Source organism: Lissotriton helveticus, chromosome 9 (genome assembly GCF_964261635.1).
Source record: "Lissotriton helveticus chromosome 9, aLisHel1.1, whole genome shotgun sequence".
Classification (NCBI taxonomy): domain Eukaryota; kingdom Metazoa; phylum Chordata; class Amphibia; order Caudata; family Salamandridae; genus Lissotriton; species Lissotriton helveticus.
This window is the reverse complement of record NC_136070.1, coordinates 625,113,968-625,131,039: the sequence shown is the minus strand read 5'-3', so window position 1 is coordinate 625,131,039 and position 17,072 is coordinate 625,113,968. Positions and strand designations below refer to the sequence as shown.

The following is a 17,072-nucleotide window of genomic DNA, read 5'->3' as shown; positions in this document are numbered from 1 at the left end:
GACCCTCCAGACTTGTTTGCTGTCCTTGGTGTGGGCAGGGAAACAACCTCGATGTAGTTGGAACGTGCTCACACAACCATTCGAGAGAGGTGGATTCGAAGCGCCTGACATTCGCCTCTACTACCTATGTGCGCAAGCACAATATGCGCACTACTGGTTCTTTTCCTAAAAGTTTCTCCCGCACTAGGCCGCAGAGGGTGACACTGTGCGTCCCTTGCTGTTTATTGCAATGACTCTGCAGGGTGGGGATGTGACTGCCGGTAAAGAAATAAATACTGTAAAATACACCGCATGGGTGTGGAAAAATCTAGCTAAGCGTGAATGGCGAGAGTAAGTTTATACCCCAGAACTGCCATTGGCGGCACACCAGGAATATCAGCGGTGCAGGATAATGGAGCTATGAAAGTATTGCAGCAAGCGAAGGTAACAACGGTTGGAGACCTGTACCATAATGGTGCATTTAAGTTCCTAGCAGAATTCCAGGCTGGCGGGGAATATAATACCATGCTGGTGTGTTTACTCAGGGTTTCCTGCAGAACCATCAACTCTTAAAGCACTACAGGTCGTGCTGGCCGGGGTGGAAAGTAGGGGGTTGATAACTAGTCTCTGCAATGTGTCGCAGATATAGAATGAGTTCATTGACCCTCCCTCGCTAATGAAATGGAATGCTGTACCCTCATCTCCTTTGACGTTGGAAGCTTGGGAGTCTTGTGGTGAATTGACAGGACATTTGACAGCAAATTGAAATCTCCGTATTATTCATTTCAAGTATTTACATCAATTGTATTATACCCCCAGCCGGCTTAAGAAATTCAGTTTAAGAACGGAGGCGAGCTGTATACGATGGGGGCAGGGCGAAGCAGATTCCTTGCACCTGGCATGGGCTTGCCCTGCCATTAATGTGTTCTGGAGTAAGGTAATTGAGGTTCTATCAGAAATAACTATGGAGCGAATCAAGTGTCCTTCGGAGGTCTGCCTGCTGGCTTGCTGATACAGTAAAAACCATGTAATAGGCGAATAATTGTAATTGTCACTTTTTTCCAAGCACGCAGTGGCAATGCAGTGGGGTGCCAGGGCAGCTCCTTCACTTCGGAAGTGGGTACGGGACTTCGTATATTGCAAGGACCAAATAAATGTATATGGAGAGGAGTTTCCCATAGCCTCTAGACCGAAAGATTTCTGGGTGCCGCTGTCTGCGTTTCTGTTGCAAAACCCTGACCTACAGGTGATATTAACTGTATTTTTTGGAATACATATGCATCTGGCAAGGTCCACTATGCCCACATAATTCTAGACACACAGTGGATTATATCTTTATGTGATATGCTACACTTGCTGGTTGTTGAGGGGTTAATGGGAGGCGGAGGAAGGATTGATTTAGCTAAATGCAGAAAATTGTTTGCAACATTACTGTTAATGTATAATGACAGAGGTGCTCTCTGCCTCACTGTATACTGTGATTGCAACTTCAATAAAAAATAAAAAAAATTAAACCATACAGTTATTCCTACTTGCTTCCGACAGGCTCAAGTCAGAGGCCAGCCTGTAATTCCAAAGGGCGGCCTTTCCACCCTTAGGATTACAATTCATGATCTCCGGCAGGCTTTCCGTGTCTGGCTTTCTGACATGAAAAGCCTGACGGAGAGCGAGTATGGGGGGCCCTAGCAGGCCCCCCTTGCCTCTGTGGCCTCTGGTTGGGGGTCGAGGGAACACCTGTGGCGCCCCCTGTTCATTCTGGCACTGTGTGGCAGGCACCCTGAAGTGCCTGCCACACAGTGCAGGGATGAACAGAGACTCCCATTCCTTTATGGGAGCATGTGTTACGGGCTGTTTATTACCGTAACAGAAGCTTCTATAGTGGACTGGGAGTATACGACCAAACAGTGTTCGGTTACATCATGATGAGGCAGTCGTAATTGCTGACCTGAGGTCAGTCAGTGCCGTTTCCGAGACTGTGTCGTCCGCCCGACATCGTAATAAGCCCCCTAATATTTACTATAGAATAGATTACATACTAACTTCAAGGTGTTTATGTCGCTCAAAAGCTAATGCCTGAATTGAATAAACTGATATTTCAGTCCATGTTTTAAATTTAATTAATTTGAAATTCTAGGATTTCCCTCATCCTTTTTCTATGTGAAGATTAAATACTGACAACAGTTTGTATGTTAGTAACAGAAAACAGATGATTTCTGATATCAATGAGTTTAAAAAAAAATATTCCTGGACACCATTCTAAGATAACACAATGGAATACATTTAAAACATTTACTTAAAGCAGAGCTTTCTATTATGGCTTTTAAAAATAAGTTATTTAACTCCTCCATCAACAATTTACCAACAGTAATAGGTAAGTTAGAAAGATTATACATTTTGTTTAATAACAGGCATATAAATAAGTGGTGAAAACTTTTCATGAACACAAATCCATACTTAGCAAAAGAGCAAGTTTACAGTTATATACTGAAAAGCCTGTTTTTATTTGAACTTTGATAGATCATACAAACCTATTGCTACTATTTACACATTAAAAAGGATAAAAACCAAATCCATTCCAGTAGAAAATGAGATGGTATATTGTTGACTTCACTTAAAGATATGCTTACCGAAGTTTTGTTGCATTACCCTAAACATTATGACGAACCACCAACTATTGCTTCCAATGATGTTAGATTCATGGAAACATTTTCATCTTCTGTCTCTAAGCATGACAAATGTATATTAGCTACTTCATTTACTTCAGATGACAATGCCATTGTTATTGGTTCCCTTAATTATGGTAAATCTCTAGGACCAGATTGCTTATCTGCTGAGTTTTCTAAAACTTTCTTTCAGCACCTTATCTTCTGCAATTGTCTGACGAATTTCATAACAATATCTTTGAATTGGTTTCTTTTCATGAGGCTCTCTTTATTGTTTTACCCAAACCAAATAAAGGCCATGCTCTTGTATCTAAATATTGTCCATCACTAATAAATTTGATTGTAAAATGTATTAAACATTTCTAGCTAATAGATTAACTACATTTTTGGATAGTGTTGTAAACATTGAGGTTATTTTTTCATAATAATAGAACCAGTTATCATATTTTGTCTCAAATTACTTAATTAAAAGAAACCATTAGCCTTTCTGCACAAGATGAAGAAAAAGCTTTCGATTAAGTGAATCGTACCTTTCAGTTAAAGCTTTGGAATTCTATATTTTAGTACACATTTCACAAATTTGCCCACATTGCATTATATTTCTCCAAATGTGAATGTACTAATTAATGGTATTACTTCTAGCCCCTTTGTGTTGTAGACTGGTATGAGATAAGGATGCCCGTTCTCTCCTCTTCTATTTTTATTAATCAATGAACCCTTTTTTTGACCTTTTCATTGTATTTCAATACAATTTGAAGATATTACCATATGAAATGTTACTCTGAAAGCTATTGCTTATGTGGATTATATTTTGATATTTATTCATAATTCCTCCATTACCTTTGCTTCTATTTTGCAAATTATCAACAAATATGTTAGAACTTCAAAGAGTTTTAAAATGTTAATACAATTTGAATTTTCTTTTAAACATATATAGCATCTCTTATATGCTAAACAATACTTTGATTGTTTGGTGCAGTAAAAACATTAAGTATCTTGGGGTTATCTTTGCTAAGTCTATTCAAAATGCTTTTTAGGAATCATCAAAATGTAATATCAAAGATAAAATAGAAGATTACAGTCTACATTTCCGTACATCTAAACTAGTCAGGTAAAACTGAGGCAGTCAAAATTGTTATTACACTACTGACTTTAAATGCCCTTCCAGTGATACCTCCATAGTTTCCTACAACATTCTATCATTATTGGGATTCAATCATTTCTAAATATATTTGGAATAATAAAACTCCTGGGATAAAGTATAAAAACTTAAATCTCCAAAATCTAATGGTAGAATCAGCATTCTAGATTTTCAAAAGTATCATTCTGCCTTCATAAATAGACTTAGATTTCCAATTTCCATTTTTTTATTTTGGGGCTAATGCTTTGTCTGCTAAAAAATTACTCATATTTTAAAGTGACTAAGAGGGCTCTGCAAAATTTTGATATAGTGTTTCAGTTTGTCATTACATTTTCTGAATCTATTTCCTGTTGGGAAAATCCTTCTGTCAAATTTAAAAGGGATATTTGATTTGGAAATTTGGAAATTTGGAATTAAGTAGTTATTTTTTATTTACATGAAACATATCAAGACAATATGTTTATCTTCAGAACTAGAAGCAAAATGTAAACTTTATATTTCGGACCTTTATTATTAAAATAAACGTATGTGATGTGATTCTACAATCTTTTCCTAATATCTTAACAATGACCAAAACTGCAGATTCATATTTTGTTTGCAAATTTATAATTACTGAGGTCATGTTGCTTCAAAATTGTATAAAACATAGATTTGCAGAATTGTTAATATGGACAAACTGAATGGTTTTTGGAATTCTGGGTTCTCCTCTAGTTTTTCTCATGAACAGTTGAAAAAAATGTGGGCTTGTAATCTTTAATGTTGGTTACCAGTCATGTATACTAAACTAATTAGATATATTATGAAATTGTATAAGGGACTCCTTATAAATTATATAGGTGCAAATTACTTAAGACTCTACTAAGTCAGCTCTCTAAAAATGATACTGGTTATTACACCTTCGACTTTCTGAATAGTAAAAAAACAATATTGGTGCACCAACAGTAAATAATAATGTGAAAGAGTCCAAATCAATATGTTGAATGTTCCATATCTTCTTTATTGTGCTTATACAGTAGACATATGGATCCAATTGTTACAGCAAAACAACATAGCCCACAAGTTGAGTTCACCACTGTGAAATTCATCACAGCATTCTGATTTTGGACAGCCAATATACCATGATATGCATCTCATGAAACTGTAGTTCGCCACATGTAAATATACCATAGATGCAAGAGGGGGGGCCTTTAGATTACACACCATGGATCCTTTTAATATCAGGCCAGGCCACCCCTATACTTGACACCTTAGTCCGTGTCCAGGATAGTCAACAAACCACAACTCGCACCGCATGAGTGTAAAACCCAAACAATCTACTTTATGAATGTCCAATTATTTTCTGGAAAATGATATTGGATGTAACAAGATGCTGAATATGAATGATTCAGTTTCATGTCTATTCATTACCTGTAAATCATAGTGCTTAACATTCTCATTGCTGTTGGCTAAAATGAAATTGTTTGATTTCCTTGCATCATCTGCTATTAAGTCTATCACTATCATTGTGCAAATTTCTTACCCGTCCATTCCTTGTGGGCTTGGATTATTATATTTCCCAGAAAAGGAGATTACATTTCATTGCAGAGAGTTGCATAAACAATGTTATGTCCAGAAATTGTTTTGAGAGACACTTGATTCTTATGTCCCTAAGAATATCTATTTCAAATATTATTTATATGTTTACTATAGTTATTAATAGTTTGGTTGTAATGTTATTTCCTAACACATTTCTTTAACATAAGTAACCCTGGGCGTAGTGGGGCTACGCGAAGCTTCGTGAAGTGGGCATGAATCTACGCCCACCCAAGCGCTTCGCGTAGTCCCACTACACGCTGCCCGCCTCCCTCCCGCCCTCTTCTACACCCCTAATTTGGATGTTAAATAGTTTAAAAAGTAAAGAAAAGCACTTACCTTTTATGCGGCGTCCCGGGGCTCCATCTTCTTCTTTGCGCCGACTTCTTTCAAACCAAATGCGCGGGCGCCCGCGCATGCGCATTTCTCGCAAGAAATGCGCATGCGCGGGCGCCCGCGCATGAGCATTTGGTTTGGAAGAAGTCGGCGCAAAGAAGAAGATGGAGCCCCGGGACGCCGCATAAAAGGTAAGTGCTTTTCTTTACTTTTTAAACTATTTAACATCCAAATTAGGGGTGTAGAAGAGGGCGGGAGGGAGGCGGGCGGCGGGCAACTTCGCTCCGTCCACGGATGTGCGTAGTGTTGCCTACTACGCCTACTTTGCGAATTGCATAGTAGGCAACGCTACGTGCACTCCGTGGACGGAGCGAAGCACTCTGCCCAGGGTTAAACATAAGTCATATGTCGCTCACACTAATAATTTTTATTTTCACTTTTTTGTAACCAGGTTAATGCTATTGTTCATAAACAACAGTTTAAATAAGAAACTTTGGTTTATTTCCTGGAATTTAGGTAAGTATTGTTTGTATAGTCATTATTTTCATATAGTTCAATAAAATATTTCAAACACATTGTGGATATCTCTTTTAAGAGACAGATTATTTTCATCTGGGAAAGAATAAACACTATATTAGAAGGAAAACCGAAATGACCCACATTACTATGGTTCAATTTAAGCGTGAAACTAAGTGGAGCTGATAATCTCGTGGGATGCTCACAAATCCACTCATTTCTGGAGTGAGATCAATATTATCAGAATTTCTGGCCGCTTTTAAAGAGAAGTTCTGCAGTATGGTGGTAAAGAACAGGAACAGTTCCATTTGGGCAAGTCCCGCCCCAGGGCAGATTCTCTTTCCTGGAAAAAAGAAACAAGGGGGTCAAAGTTTACACTATGAAGTTCAATATGCTGCCACTGATAGAATATATTATAAACACTTATTTTCAGGATAACATCAAAATCACCCATCAGAAGGTAGTATTACCCATATGAGGCCAGATTATATGCATGGCACCACTGGCTGAACAATGTGTCATTGGTATTAGGCCAACTGGCACTTTGACTATGTGATCAGTAAAAGAACAAAAGTTGCACCCACTGAAAATGGAAGATTTAATTTGTCACTCATGCAAATACCAGTGCACAATGATGTGCTTTTCAATGCAAAACTGTCCAGTCACTTACCTAAGTAACAGAACCTATCCCTGATCCAGGCTTGCGTAGACCTGCCAAGTTGTAAAACCTTTCCTCCTTGTGAGAAGTGGCGGTATGGGCTCAGATGGGTAGCACACCACCAACCACCCCTTCTTCTCCCCACCCCAGGTCCTGTTGAATGGCGGCTGCACACATTGGCTGTGTCACTGGCACACCAAAGGCAAGCCCGTTTATGCCTGTCCATGCCTGGACCGTGCCCAGTGCCAAGAACCCTGGTCTTCCCCCTAACCACCACTGTCCTGCTGTGCTCCTCTACACTCTCAACCCCAGCTGCCATTTGCTTCTCTGCTGCCACACTGCAGCACACAATATGGAGGGAGAGTTCTCATGCACCTACTGCAAGTTCGCATGCACTCTGCCACACCATACACCCACTACTCCCTATAAAAGGCACCCAGTACCTCATTCGCTCACATTCACACAAACCAACCACCTGTTCACAAAGAGCACCATACTCCAACAAATGCAGCATGGTATAGAGTCATCGACTTAAGCCGAGGGTTCTTCTCAGCTCTTCTGCATGAGGATAGTGAATGTCATTTTGCATTTCAGTACCAAAATAAAGCTCTTGTCTGGGTTCAAATTCAACATGGCCACACTGAAACTCCTTTTATTTTTAGTCAGATGCTAAAGAAATACTTAAGAGAGTTTACAATTGCCCTGTAACTGAGTTCTTGTGCAATACATATATGACTTATTAGTGGCACCTCAGACAAAAGAAGTTGTAAACGTCATACTATTGCAATACTGAATCATTTAGCTGTCAATGGTCACAATAGTTCCCCTACAAAGATGCAGCACTGTTTAAAAAGAAGTGATTCTGGTCATCACAATGAGAAATGAGAAAAGAATGTCTCTAAAGTACCTTTTACTTAGGCTCTGAACATGGGTCTACCAAACACCCAGAATATGTTAAGGATGTTTCAGAGAAATGTTGGCTACTGTCATCAGTGGATTCCAAATATTTGCTTGATTACATAGTTTTTAGTAACACTAACCCACAGTGATATTAGAGGTCCGGTACCATTTGATGACAAATACTTAGAGGCCTTCTGAGTTTTGAGGTGGAAATTATGTAATGCTCCGGCCCTCCTAATGTCTAGTTATAATATGAAGGTTTATCTCTTCTGCCACGAGAGAGGTGAGAGTACCATATTGCTTTTTACCCAAAAACATGGTGGGCTCATGAGGCCAACTGCCCACCTATCAGCTGTGTTTAAGCGGATAGCTACAGCTCTTCCTGGTTTTCTGACAGTGATTGCAACTGTTTGCATTGCAATTGAGCAAAGTGAAGGAATTGTGTTGGGAACTACTCTAATTGAGTTTGTTCAACATTCAGGTGAGATTTTGCTGGATTTAGCATATGACAAACAGTTTTCTAACCCAATATGAACATATCATACTTGCTTTTGAGAACATTCCTATCAGAAGTGCAGTTTTCAGAATCCTGCAACGTTGCTTACTGTCTCAAACAGCAGTGAAGACCAATATAGAAGTGATGATGATGATAATGAACCAGAGCAAGATTGCATGAATGCCAGAGTTACGTACGAAGCCAAAACCAGACATTATAGAAATTCCTCTTAAACTGGCTGATCTGATTCTGTTTGCAGAAAATTCTTGTTTGAGAGACTATTGTGGAGTATTGAAGGCTGTCAATGCAGTATGTTCCATCTCTCAAGTTTTTGAAGCATCATACATGCCTGATGTGCCTTCAGCGCAAGTGGCAGAGCTGACTGCACTGACAAGAGCTTGTTATCTTGCAGAACGTTTGAATGTGATAATCTATACAGACAGCCTTTATGGCTTTGGAGTAGTCCATGACTTTGGCCAATTGTGGCCAGACAGAGGTTTATTTATGACATCCTCTAGAACTCCATCAGGAATAGTTCCTATATTCTTGATGTGTTAAAACCCATACAATTGTCAAAAAATACTGCAGTGGTCAAGTGTACTGCCCATTAGGATAGAACAAATATGGTCACACTTACAAATAAATATGCAGACCAGGTAGTGAGATACTTCACACTTGAGCTGTGAAATAAAATGAGAATATTATGACAGAAAAGAAAGAATAAAATGAATCAAATTAGATTTCTGCCGAAGAAGCAGAAAGTGTAAATTGTTTCTGGTTGAATTCAGGAAAGACTTCCTTGAGTGAATTGAGGGAGAAAAGAATGTGGAAAACGTTGGGTTTCAAAAACAATACCCAAGATGTGCTGATCACTCCTGAGTATAAATATATATTTACCAGATTCAGTGTTAAATTCTATGGTCAGATATTTTCCTAATCAGTCACAAATGAGGAGGGATGCTATCGCCAGAACACTGAACAAGAATTTGTTGAATTCTAAATTCAGAAGTGTTGCATAAGATTTGTTTCAGAGATGCCTCAGAGAAATATGCAAGGAAATAAAACTGCAGCTCCTATGAATTACATTTGCAAATCAAAGGGCCCATTTATAAGACTTGAAGCAGATTTTTGGGAGATGCCAGTCTACAATGATCCTAATTACATTCTACTGATTGTCTGCTTATCTCTAAATGGATCGAGGCCCACCCCACTCAGAGATCATACAGCATGAATTGTGGCTCTCATTTTAGGAGTTAAATTTTGAAGGTGATTTGTACAGCTCTCTAAATTGATCAGAGATTCCATTGTAGTTAATCCCCTCGTTCATCTGGCGTGGTGAAGATGTTGAATTGGAACATCAAAAATAAGTTGGCAAAATATCGTGCATCCACTAGTCTGAATTGGCCAGACACTTTTCCGCTTGTCTTGATATGCATTTAAAGTATACCCGATAAAAAGACTGCTCTCTTGCCCCATGAAGTTCTAATGGGCAGAGCAATTAAATTTGGCCTAGATTCCTTCAGTACACTTGTTTTAATGACTGATGACAGCATACTAGAATACTGGAAAGGTTCTGGTTGATATGGTCAAATCAATTTCTGGTGCATTTGACAACAGCATCAACAAAGGAAATCCAGTTCCATCCCTTGAACCCAGGCGATCAGGTTCTCCTGAAGAAACATGTCCACAAAAGTTGTCTTGAAGAATGGTAGAAAGGATTTTCCATGTCATGGTAGTGACTAACACTGCTGTAAAGTCTGCTGGAGCCCCACAACAGATCCATGCCACTCACACAGGAAGATTGAAGGTGGTGGATGATGTAATGAAAGCAACAACCAATAATTCACAGAATCAAATTCATGTTCACAATGTGGATCCAGAGGGTGTGATGCAACTTTTGAAACAGTTGAAGTCTTAGTGAATATACCAATACAAGTTGCTAGTTTTGATTTGAGGGTAAGAGTGAAAAGCTGTTACAATGGCATGAGTGTCTGCAAAAAGAAATGGTCTCTGTTCTGACCAGTGAAAGGCTCCAGTTGAAAATGTAAGTCTCAAGAACCCCCAGTGGGAGAAAACAGTTCACAGTAAGTTGAGTTGTTGATCAAAGCACAAGTCCATCAGATCAGTGAGTGAAGAATATTCAGCAGTAGTCACAAGAGAAGATGCAAAATGTGAGAAACCAAAGGCAGTATGGAGAACCTGCAAAAGAAAGCACTGGCAGAATGAAAGGTTAAAGTCAATCAAAGAACCTGATGTAATTAATGGACTCAAAGAACAGTGAGTGTGAGTTGCTTTTTCCCTTAAAGACAATGGAGAAAGAGAATTCCAAACTGAAAGTATAATTGACCTGAATGGGCATATCTAGCATCTGTGTCTGAAGAAAAGAATCCGATTCAGAGATCTGTAGTTCAAATAACTGTTTGTTGTCATTTAAAATGAGCAAGAAGAAGAGTCACCATCAAATTTGAGAGAAAAGTATGACAGTCATGAAATCAGTTTTTAATTTGCAGAAAGAATGCTGATGAAGAAAGGGGTTGAGAACATGAACTGTGTGAACTGAACAAAAGAGCGGAGTTAAGTCTTGTTTGATTTTTGATTATTGTTAAAAAGATGAATAAGTTCCATTCTGTTTAGAAAAAAAGTTTTTTGCTGATTTTTAAAGTTCCATGTTCTTTTTTGTTTTTGACCCCAATAGATATGTCTTATAGCAAATGTTGTATAATTGTTGTTTTAACCTGCTTAATAATGATGCTAATAGTTTGATTTATTTCACCCATGAGATATACTCCACAGAGGTTGAATTAACTACAGTACATAACGGAGTTGGAGCGAATAAATTGACACATAGGGAAAGCCTAGTTAGTTGATTTCATGATAATATCTATACTAAAATATTGGGCTAATATGGGGGTATAACAGGGATTAAGAATTGTTTGATGTGTACTTTTATCCCTTCTTCTGCAGGTGAAGGTTAGGTCTGGTAGAAGTTTTAATTACGCTGGAGTAATCATAGTACCTCCAGTAATTATGCATTACTCTTGTGATATGAAATTACTGAAATTACACAATTAAGCTAGTTTTAGTAACTAAGAGTAATTTGGGGCAAAGCACCTACTACAAGAGCACAGGTATAATTAAGTATGGGCACAAAATCCGTTCCGCTCGCGGAATTTGCGGATTTTCTGCAATTTCGCGATCCGCGAATCTGGCGAAATTGCCGAACAATCCGCAAATCCGCTCGCGGGTGGATTTGCATTCTGGCAGGATGCTCCTGTCACCAAAATTAAACCTCCACAGGAAGCACTTAAGTTGCTTACTTGTTGCAACTATTCTCTGACCCTGTCCTGACCCTAAACAGCCGGGTGCCCGAGGCAGAGTCAGAGAATAGTTTCAAATGGCGCCGGCAAGCTGCCAAAGTTGAAGTTGCTTACTTGCAACTATTCTCTGACCCTGTCTTGACCCTAAACAGCCGGGTGCCCGAGGCAGGGTCAAAGAATAGTTACAAGTACAACTAAGTCATGCATGTCTGGGTTGAAGCTCAAATTCAGTCACGCCTTATAATCATCCCAAACAACTAGTGAGCACGGTCTAGGCTAGGCAGGTGTGCTTCCTCCCCATATCTACTGCCTACAATTAGATGTAATCCTTGATGGAGGTCTTTGCATCCACGAGTTTCTCGAGCGCAATCCCCGTGTACTTCCTGTGACCAGGAGGCTGCTTTTTTCTCATCTGCTGCTCTGATCGGTCTCTGACCCTTTATAAAAAAGAGGCATGTGAACTTGCATAGAAGCCCCGCCCGTTTGGCCCCATCACACACACACTAAGGTATGCAAAGTCTTCCCGCCCTTTCCTCACTATGATGGACAGCTCACTCGAGGGACCTCGGCGCCTTTCGGCGCGGTGACAAAAAATTACAGACACACGTGGTCACTGGAGACAAATCTTCTGGCCCTTTACGCATCTGTAGTGTAGCAAAAGCATTATACATTTACCCAACGAGGTAGCACTTACTGATTAGCCAGTAGAAAGTACTCCAGTTGAGTAGAGGTATGGCACAACACGGTGGCATCTTCAGGGATAATATGCAGGCAGGATTCATTCTGGCACGATGGTCCTGTCAAAAAAATTAAACCTCAACAGGAAGCACTGACAGATATAAAGCAGGTGCCCGAGTTGAAGCTCAAATTCAGTCACGCATTATACTCAGCCCAAACAACTAGTGAGCACGGTCGAGGCTAGGCAGGTGTGCTGCCTCCCCATATCTACCTCCTACAATTAGATGTAATCCTTGATGGAGGTCTTTGCATCCACGAGTTTCTCGAGCGTAATCCCCGTGTACTTCCTGTGACCAGGAGGCTTCTTTCTTCTAATCTGCTGCTCTGATCGGTCTCTGACCCTTTATAAACAAGAGGCATGTGAACTTGCATAGAAGCCCAACCCGTTTGGCCCCGCCCCACACCCACTAGGGTATGCAAAGTCTTCGTGCCCTTTCCTCACTATGATGGTCAGCTCACTCGAGGGACCTCGGCGCCTTTCGGCGCGGTGGCAAAGTTACAGACACACATGGTCACATATTTGTGCAAATGGCAAAAAAATCCGTGAGTTCGCGGGAAAATCCGCAAACTCGTGGATTTTTTTGCTATTTTGCGTGAATTTGCGGAACGCGAATCTTCATAATTCGCCCATACTTAGGTATAATAACCTATCAGCCAGATTCATCATTGCAACATTCTGCGAATTCCAAATTGCGATATTTACCGAATCGCAATTTAGAAATCGCAGAATTGCATTCATGAAGAAATGCGCGAAAAAAATGCGATTTGCAATTGTCCGCAATTGCCGATTGCGATTTTGCCCCAATCGCATAATAATCGCAGAATTGGCCGATTTCTTGGTTGAAATTGCGATTTCGCAATTACCGAAATCGCAATTTGCGATCTCGCTAACTGCCAAAAACGGGAAGTCGCATTTCGAGCCCAATGAAGACATCACAACCTGGAAGTAGGCTGTTCCCTACCTCATTCAGACCACTGAGCCTGAAAGTGTAAGCAGGACTGGGAAGAGCTCCACAACACTGAACTTGCAGCACCACAGCAGGACATCCACAACCTCCAAAATGTCACAGGAAGCAGCAGGGAGCAGTGCCCCAGGGAGGAAGAGGAAGATTAAGTTCTCGGAGCAAGAACTTGAGTTCCTAATTGAGGGAGTCTGTAAGGACCATGCACGCCTGTTTGGCAAGGACTCTAGGAGGGTGCCAGAGGCTGACAAGCGCCGCATCTGGCTGCGCATCTGCGCCAAGGTAAATTCTGTCGGGGTGACCCAGCGGTCAATAGATGATTTGAAAAGAGGTGGTACGACCTCAGAGGGCGTGCCAAAGAGCGAATTGCGGAGAGGCTGGGGGAGGAGGCCCCACTGCCACACCTAACACCCCACTGGAGGACCTCGTGGAGGACACCCTGACTCCTGAAGCCTCCATGGGGGTCACCCAGCTTGACTCGTCCCGACCCACCCAACAATCCCAAGGTAAGTGCCATGCGACTGCGAGCCCGTCCCCTAACAATGCCCATGACCCCTGAGCTAGCAATTTCACAACCCTAGTAATGCAGGCCATGCACACCTGAAATGCCCTATTGCATTGTGGGAGTTGTATTGTAATAAACATACCCAGATAGCCCAACACAGGCAGACCTGTCAATTCAAAGTAATTCCAAAAGCCAGTCAGGGAAAGCAGGCCTGCATGCATGTAGCAACATCTCATGTGCAAGCTACATATCATTAATCATGCACCCATTTACATCACAGGTGCAGCAGAACAGCCCAGCACCGACAGCGAGGCCCTACATATAGATGAGTACCCGGAGGACACCGAGGGTGAGGGCCAACCTGAACCAGGACCATCTCAGCCACCTGCAGCAGTACCACCACCACCTCCCCATGTGGGCAGGGCCACCCCTGCAGCCACAGGTGCCCAGCAACCACCCCAACCGACACCCATGGCGGTGGTACAGGCCACACCACCAGTAGCCAGGAGGCAGACGAGGCGCACATCCGCAGTCAGGTCACAGTCCAGCGGACTGACGCACCAGCAGCGCGACTTCTCAACACGCGCGGGCAGGGCTGTCCATGCACGGGATCCTGGCCTGGCCATTGAACGCCGCATGCTTGTGGTACATCTGACGCAGGCGCGTCACCTGGCAGCCATACATCTGCAGCTCACTAATACCGCGCAGCATGTTGGACAGCTGACCGCAGCTGTGCGAGAGAATAACCAGATCCTGGTCTCCCAGCAGGACATCACCCGCCGCCGCCAACGCCAGCTGCTGACCCGCCTGTCAGCCTACACCAGGTCAAATCATATTATTGGCAATGCAACATCTCAACTTTCCCGCCGGTCCCTTGCAATGCAGGTGCAAATGGTCCAGTGTTGCCAGGATGTTGCCAGGGCACTTGATCAGGTGACAGCAGCAGTGCTCAGTCTGCAGCCAACTGCCCATGGTGAACCAGGGGGTGGTGATGATGCCAGCGAGGGCACGTCAAGCCACAGCAGCATTTCCTTACCTCCGGTGACTGAACGCCGCCGCAGCAGCAGGCCCACTGCAGGATCACGGGCCAACACTGCAATTGAGGACAGCGAGAGGCGACTGGGTGCGTCTGGACGGAGGCGCCAGTGACACTTTTCACTCTGCCTGCAGGGCCATGCAGAATCTGCAAGCAAGCCCTCTACCCCTGCATGGGGACGTATGACGCAATACTGTTCCCATGTGCACTCATGGACAAAAAAAGCCACATTATTGTGAACGAGCAATAAGAATTTATGGTTTAACGTAAATCCGACTCATGTCATTATTACATTTGTTATGCATGAGTGCAGTGTTGTGTGAGGGGAATGTGTGCACTAGAAACAGTTAATAGTGATGTGGTTGCGGCGCCTGTGTCCTTCTGCAGGATTCTCCCCGCGTGCATGACGCACATGTGCAGGTGGGCGGTTGTCCCCTTCCGACTCACTGCCAGAGATCTCGACAGGTATCCTGCGCTTGGTAGCAATGTTGTGGAGTATTGCACACACGGCCACGATGCGGCAGCAGACCTCAGGCTCGTATTTGATGGCCCCACCAATCTTGTGAAGTATGCAGAATCTGCTCTTCAAAAGGCCAAATGTCCTCTCAATGCAATTTCTTGTGCGTATGTGTGCAGCATTGTAACGCCGTTGCTGTGGTGTTGCAGGGTTGAGGTATGGGGTGAGGAGGTACTCACGGAGACCGTAAGCGCTGTCACCTGAATGAAAGGAGCAGAGGGTGAGTGCCTGTTCTGCGCAGCTACATGATCACAGTGTACTATATGGGGGCATGTGTACTTACCTAGTAGGTGTCCTTCGCCAAAGTCTCCCCTGGCCAGTCGTGTGTGAATGCCGCTGTGCCGGAATATGAAGGAGTCATGTGTGCTCCCCGGGTATTGTGCCACTATGTCCGTGATGTAAGTCTTCCACACCATCTGGATATTGAGGGAGTGGTAGGACTTGCGGTTGCGGTACATGTATTCCGTTTGTGCTGGTGGGCAGATGTGGATGTGGGTACAGTCAATGCATCCGATTACATGTGGGAATTGCGCAAGGTTGTAGAAATGTAGCTTGGTCTCATTCAAGTCCTGTTGGGTGGTCGGGAATGAGATGTAGTGGTGTAGCCGGGTCAGCATTGCCTCCTGGAAACTCCTTAGGCAGCGGGACATGGTGCTCTGGGATATCCCCCCTGCAAAAGCGACTATCCCCTGGAAGCTTCCGGAGGCCAGTAGGTGCAGGCAGCACAAGACCTGGACATGGGTGGGCACGGCATTGGTCCTCCTTGTTGGGTGCTGCATCAGGGGGTCTAGGTCCCGGATCAGCTTTATGATCATTGGCCCATTCAGGCGGTACTTAGAGTAAATTTGCTCCGCAGTTTGGCCCAGCAGGGTGATCCGCAGGCGGAATATTTGCTCCTGGATCCTGCGTCTGTTCCGTGCTGCAGCCTGGAGCCTTCACCGCCTGACCACCATGTAGAGTCCTGGCATTGTGAGAGTCCTCATGCTACTACTGTGTTTCCTCAAGTGTGTTTGTTCAGGACAGCACCTGTGGCTCATTAGTAATTAATTTTTTTTTTCCTTAATGGTTACCACCTGCTTTTGGTTCTCCTTAAATTGCGCCTCGCAAATAGCGATTTTCAGCTTTTTCGCTAATTGCGAGTTTTCATGAATAGCGTTTGCGAATATTTAGCGAAATCGCAAAACAAATCGCAGAATCCATGGATTCTCGCTATTTCCGATTCGCTATAGGGGTTCCTCCTAGATTCTGCGATTTATTTTGCTATTTCGCAATTTTATTTTTGCAATTTCGCAAATTCTGTGTTTTTGACATGATTAGTTGCTTTTCTGTTAATTGCGATCGCATTAGCTAATTCGCAGCTATTGCGATCGCAATTTTGCTTCATGAATCTGGCTGTAAGAGAGAGCATGTGGCTGCTGGCTACTGCTGTCCGTGTCCTGTAGCATTTAGTGCTGTTTACTTAGCATAAAATGCATCCTCTAGCCCGTTTCGGACACAAGAGTGCATTTTGCACTAAGAAAATAGCGCTAAATGCTAGACTACCATTCTCATTCAATTATGCATATTTGCAAATGATTTTGCTGTAATTATGAGTAACTATGCTAGAGAGATTTACACTAGTTATGACCACCCATAGTGAAGGTGCAACTTGTTTACAAATTCTGGTTTATTCTGAATTGTCTTGTAATTTGTTTGTTAGTATAATCAATAAACATGAGTTTCTATTGCAATATCTG

General features: G+C 42.4%; 1 protein-coding gene across 1 annotated transcript in view; it reads right to left on the bottom strand.

Moving 5' to 3' along the window:
• Window positions 1-6,115: 6,115 nt before the first annotated feature.
• LOC144781704 (cytochrome P450 2C5-like) overlaps window positions 6,116-17,072 on the bottom strand; it is an 852,328-nt gene continuing 841,371 nt past the window's right edge. Inside the window, exon 9 of the mRNA XM_078660680.1 lies at window positions 6,116-6,550. Coding sequence (XP_078516806.1) covers window positions 6,363-6,550 — 188 coding nt within the window. The 3' untranslated portion in view covers window positions 6,116-6,362. The remainder of the gene's footprint in view (window positions 6,551-17,072) is intronic.